The sequence below is a fragment of the Alligator sinensis genome, unplaced genomic scaffold (genome assembly GCF_000455745.1).
Source record: "Alligator sinensis unplaced genomic scaffold, ASM45574v1 scaffold157_1, whole genome shotgun sequence".
NCBI lineage: Eukaryota > Metazoa > Chordata > Crocodylia > Alligatoridae > Alligator > Alligator sinensis.
Genome location: NW_005842316.1, coordinates 38,470 through 44,421, shown reverse-complemented (window position 1 = coordinate 44,421; position 5,952 = coordinate 38,470). Strand labels below are relative to the sequence as shown.

At 42.0% G+C, this 5,952-nt stretch overlaps 1 protein-coding gene across 1 annotated transcript in view; it reads left to right on the top strand.

Annotated features, from left to right (window-relative positions):
- The window catches only part of KIAA1210 (KIAA1210 ortholog), a 63,798-nt gene that overhangs the window by 50,438 nt on the left and 7,408 nt on the right, over nucleotides 1-5,952 (top strand). Inside the window, 2 exon segments of the mRNA XM_006028475.3 lie at nucleotides 2,864-3,049; nucleotides 4,569-4,689. Of these exon segments, the coding sequence (XP_006028537.2) occupies nucleotides 2,864-3,049; nucleotides 4,569-4,689 (307 nt within the window).

The window sequence follows — 5,952 nt, the reverse complement described above, 5'->3', positions numbered from 1 at the left end:
TTCCTGCTGTCCCCTCTTTGGGAAGCCCTCAAAGGGCATGTGTGTATTTGTACACTCCCATCAATGGCCTGCAGATTTATAAATGCACATTTCCTGGTTGTCTGGAAGATAAACACGGGCTATCACTCCAAAAACATAACAACATAACAAAAACATAAAGTAAATCACTTCCCCGTTTTCAGAGCCGCTACCCAGTGTCAAACCTTTGCCAAATTGCTTTTACAGAGCTTTAACTTCCTTGGCTTCTGTAATTCACACTAATTAAGAGTAAAGCAAAGTCCCAATTTGTGAGGATGAGGAAAGTTTAATTGGTATGAAAGCTGCTCAGGAAAAATCTTTCCTAGCTGCAATGGTTTTCCTCTACACAAATACCAGTCATAGCAGAATGCCTTCCCTTCAGGATCTATCCACCCAACCTTCTCCCTTTTAACTAAAAGCTAATCATTAAGGTAGAGACTTTATTGGCTTCTCTGCCCCAAAGAGATTGAAATCAATTTCTAGTCACTGCTAGGAAAGCAAAGCATCCCTCCTCCCCTCACTGAGATGGGAATGCAACACTGGATGTTCACTAAATCCTAGTTTTAGCATGGCCCAGGCACAGATCCTCAGGTAGTGTAAATTGCCATGGAGCCCTTAAGAAGCAAGGGTTGATTAGCCGTGCAAGGAAGGTAAGTCTTACTAGACAAAGACAAGCACAAGCTATTAAGTGCACAGAACCAAGGTGCAATAGAACTGCAGAGTCTGTGTTTTTTTTCCCTAAAATATATGGCAACATGTTACATTCGGGGTCAGCTACAGCAGAGTGCCAAAAAACACTCGCAGCCTCTACTTGCAAGATGTTGGCGTGCGGGGGCGGGTGGTGGGGGAGCCACAAGAGGCCTGAACCTTGTTGTGGCAGGGCAGTCCTGGCCCCTTCCCTGCCATCCGCCCCAATGCGTATGTGCAAGCAAAATGCCTTTGTGTGCCATGCTCTGGCACCCGTGCTGGGAGATGCCTACCCCTGTGTTACATGTCTTGTCAAACCGTGTATTGGGACCCACACAAATGCAGCCGCTGAGTTTGTACAACAGTGTGTCTCTGATTTCAGGATCAGGCCACTGGTACACTAAATGAGCACAGCCATAATTTTAAACCTGTGAGATGGAAGAATTTGTCTGTGGGAAATGGGTAACAGCATTACGATTTTTATTTCATTCTAGTGAGCCATATAGATTTCTTATTAGTCCTGCAGTATTGTAATAATTTGCTTCTTTCCCAAAGATGTTCTTTTTATTTCTCTTGAGGAATTTACACACTATGAAATAAGAGAGACCTAAAATTACTGTAACAGATTCAGTGGGGAAGTTGTTTTAATTCTAGGAGCTGAAAAGCATCAACAGCAGCACTTACTTTTTCTTAAATGGAGATGCGTACGATGAGACTGATATTAGGAATATAGTTGTGGAAAAAGCCTTTTGTAGCACAGCTCCCATTCTAATTCTGGGTTTATAAACCAAACTGAAAATGGTGACTCATTCTTGCAACCAGAGTTCAAGGTTTATTTTTTGTTTTTAAGGCAGGCAACCAGATGCAGCTTGTTGGTTTAAATTAAACTGGATGAGTCCTTGGTAAAAGCCAGGATTGTTAACAGATCCTTTTTAAAGTGACTCTTTTATGTACCGTTGGATGCTCTTAAGATAATGACTCTTAAAAAAAAAAAAATTGCAAACTTGACTGTATTTCATCACGGTAGTCAGTATTTATACTGCAAGTCTTAAGCCTTAAATTTCATTAAATATTTGTCCAGTGGAATTTTTCTTTGAACGGAGCTCTATGCCATCCTGTTTTGTCCAAGTCCTGTCACTCTCACGTGCACTGTACATCATTGACGCGTAGGTTGATGCTGCATTATGCGATATAATTATTCACGATGAGGGAAACTGCACATTCTTGTCTGAAGAGTCTGTAGGAACATTTTATTCACTCAGCATTGATTACATTTCCCTGACTCTGAGTTATGTTTCCCATTCAGACAAACCCCAAATCTGAATGCCAAACCCCTTACAAACTGCCATGTTTCATGGTACTGTGGCTTGAACCATAGAAAACAGCAATTTTTTAATGTTAAACAAAGCTCATTTGAAGTGCCTATGAAATTGCCAGTCTCCCAGCCAGCCAGCCTAGTTTGAGTTTCAAACTAATATAACAAAACCGGACAAACGTTGCCTAGCTTTTGGGTTTCAGCGCAAACATGTCTGCCCGCTCGGTTTATAAGAGAATCATCTTTTTATATGCTACAGGCATTTGGTTCCCAAGGCTAGCATTATTGTGGGGATGTCTGTACCTCCAAAATGGTCCAGGGCTGCTAGATGCAATGGGACGTAGGACTGCTGTGTGAGTTCATGGGGGGAAATGAAAGAACCAAATGACTGCCTTTGAACCTGAGATGGTAAGGAGCAGTGAGCACTAATACTTCTGTGCCTTTATGCTGTTGCACTGTCTCCTACTGTCCTGAGGAAAAAGCAAAGTTTAAAAAAACTGCAGCAGTGTCTCCTGCTGGTGCAAATAGGTATTGCTAATTGCTCATTAATATTTATAGGACCTGGGAGAGGAGTGGCAAAAGCTGATACTGTGTGAAAGGAAAACTCAGCTGTGTCCCACTTCTGTGTAAGGTACAATCAGTGACAAAGAAATCCATTGGCATGGGACACCTGCTCTTTAAAGTGCTGAAAAATTCAGCTGCTAATGTCTTAATGCCATTTGGTTTAGGAGTGGAAACACGCAAAACCAGTCATATGAGCTAGAAGAAGGTGGCAATGGGAACTGCTTTCTCAGGTACAGGAGAGCCAAGCAAAATACATAGCGAATTATTGGTGTTTTACAGATCCCCTCTGAAGCTCCCTCTGCAGTCCTTGCCAATCCAGCCTCCCAAGCCAGCAACATGCTTCCTGTCGACTTCAGCACTCCTGCCAGTCCCGTGGGCTGTCTGGATACTTCCGCAGCCAAGCACAGGATTGCACTAAACCCACGGAAACAGAGAGTCTTCACTAGTAAGAACCAGCAAATCCTGGTAAGTCTTGCTGTGCGGATGAGGGCACCATGGGAGATGCTGGTGTATGTCATGTGCATCCCATGAACAGGTTCAATACCAGAATAAATGCAACTGATTCCAGTGGGAATTGCCCTGTGGGCTTTAATAGAGACTGGAGCAGACAGCTGCCCTGTTTTGAGCTGAAACTCTTCCTGTGCAGCCAGGAGCAGGAGGATTGTGCTAGGGTGAGAATTAAGTTGTGGAAACAAATTGATACAAATAATCAAGAGGAGAATAAAACAATCAGTGGAATAAAGCATCCCACAGACTGGCTTAGTCAGAGCTGGTCAAAAGATGAGAATTCAGTCCTATGGAAAAGTTTGGGCCCAAAGGATTTTTACTTGAAAATTTCACCACTGTAACTCCAAAGGATTTTTGTGGTGTTTTATTCAAATCAAAATGGGGGAAAAAATCAAGTTTTTCTCTCCTTCCTCTTCCTTTTTTCAAATGGAAAAAAGCAAAGAGAGGGCAAACCTCCTATACCCAAAAGTTGATTTTGGTTTCATCGATGTGAATAAAACTGGAAATGTTTGTGTCCTGATTATTTCAATGAAAAGGTTTTGAAAGATTTATTGAATTTTTTGCAAAAGGGTTTTGTTTTGGGTTTTTTTTGAGGGGGGGGGGTTGGAAAAGCTTTTGTATTGCTTGACAAGATGGTTGGGTTTGTTTTTTTTTAAACAAACCTTTTTTACAAAAAATAGTTCAACTAACTCTCTTTGCATCCCAAAGTTGCACTACTGTAAGAAGCCTTGGACTAGCCTTGGCCCTAGCAGCAGCTGGGGTTTTGAAACCTAATATATGAAGCCTTGTGAGTTCCTCCATTTGCAGTGGCAGAAGGGATCACAGCTGGGTGGGGAGGCTCCTGCTGGGAGAAGACACTTGTTCTCCAGACCCTGAAAAGTGTATTGTGGGGGGTGGGGGGCATATAGGATGTCAAGGGTCTCTCTGGGAGCAGAGTAGCTCCACGCAGCATATTTTTCTCTGCACCAAGAGCATTTCCAAATGAAAATCTTTTCTGGAACAATTGTTTTTAGGAAGAATAAGGATTCCCTTGGGGTTTTTTTGACTTTTTTGCCCTTGGAAAGAGGGAGAAATACCCTGCCAGGCAGACTGAGATATAAGGGAACATGTTTCCCACAGAATCTGTGATGCTCTTTGTGCTGCAGCCCGTGAAAGCATAGCCATCTCTGATCTCCTGATGACATGACATATCTGATGTATTCTCCTCCATCCTGCCATGAGATGCCTTGAAAGCATCTTGTGTCAAAAAATGTCAATTCTACAATTATTCTGAAACCAAAACGTTGCGTTTTGAAGCATGGATGTCTTGCTCAGATCTTCATTGCAGTGGCAACATTTATTCAGGGCATGGTTTAAGTTCCAGTACAGGATTTTTTTCCCCGTGTGTGTGCACCAGTATGTGTGTATGTGCTTGTTTTTATAGACAATGTAAGCTTTGTGCATAATTTTTTACTCTGAACTCATTGCATCACGGTAGGTAGAGCAACTGGAAAATGAGTCGAGCTCTCCTGAAGCTGGAGAAAAGAAGAAAAGTTTGGCAAAATTACTTGACAGTGACCAGCAGGAAACTAACTGGGAAGGTAATGCCTAATCTGAAGGCTGAGTTTTTAAATTGCATAAGTGAATTTTGGTGGAGATTACGAGTCAGGCCTATAGATTCCAGGTTTGACTAAAAGCTGTATTACAGCTAGACTGCTTTTGTTTTGGCTTTTTTTTTTTTACTTTATTTGATTTTCATAATATCATAAGCTCTTACCCTACTGTCAGGCACTGGCAAAGTAGCAGTTGGTGGCAAGAAAAGTGTCACGTGCTGTGCTAAACAAGCAAGTGACGGTGATGCTGAATGGGTTGATCAGCTTTGCGGAAGGCACTTAAAAGGTGGATAGGAGTAACTTTTACTAAAGCACATAGGTCACAGAGGAGCCTAACTCTCATTGGCAGGGACTTAGCTTTCAGTTTTGAAAATGCTCCCCTAGGTCCATAAAGACTGCCTCACACCCTGCCCCTGGAATAGGCCATCTTGAGAGATGCTGTGAAATGTGTGTTTAAAAGAAGCAAGTACATTTTCCTTGATAACTTATTCTGAATGCACTAGTAAAATCAACTGAAACTTTTACAAAATGTCCCAGTTTTTTACAAGCCTCAACTTCAGTCAGTGCACCATAAACCCACTGAGTGACTGCAGTGATAGTCAGAACATCAATGCTTTGCTGTTAAGCCAAGCTCATGGACCAAACCCACAGGGCACTTAATGTTTTCTGTGTGGGGCTTAGTGCTTTTGACTTTCAGACGTGAAAGAGGGAGTGAGGATTCTCAGCATCTCACAGGATTGGCGTTAAAGTAAAAAATGAGTGAATGCAATCCAGCTCTTTGGCCTCATTTGGTAGGTAGCTCAGCATCTTCTACTGCCTTTACAAAGCACCTGGAGACCTGCTGGTCCCAAAGTATTTGACCGGATCTGTAGGCTCAGATTTTGTTAAAAGACAATTCTGGAAGTTAAATTCAGAAACAGCACAACAACAGCAAAAGCTTTCCATTGCTGGTATTGCGGATTGTATAGTCCTGAGACTGCTGCTATGTTAGTTATGTTAGTTATTATGGTGATTTTGTTATGGCTTGGATACTTGAACTCAGGGAATTGGACTGAATTCAATAATTGAGCAAGCATCAGCCAGTTCCCAGCCCTGCTACATATTCAAATGGAAACCACACTATTTCACTAGCACATCACCCATTTTAATGCATTTTGACAGTGTTTGGGCATCTAACAAATGGCATGAAAATGTTTGGGAATGGTTAGAAAGTAACCCAAGCGCACAAAATGAATTAGTCAGAGGTGTTGTATGAGTCATAACCTTACA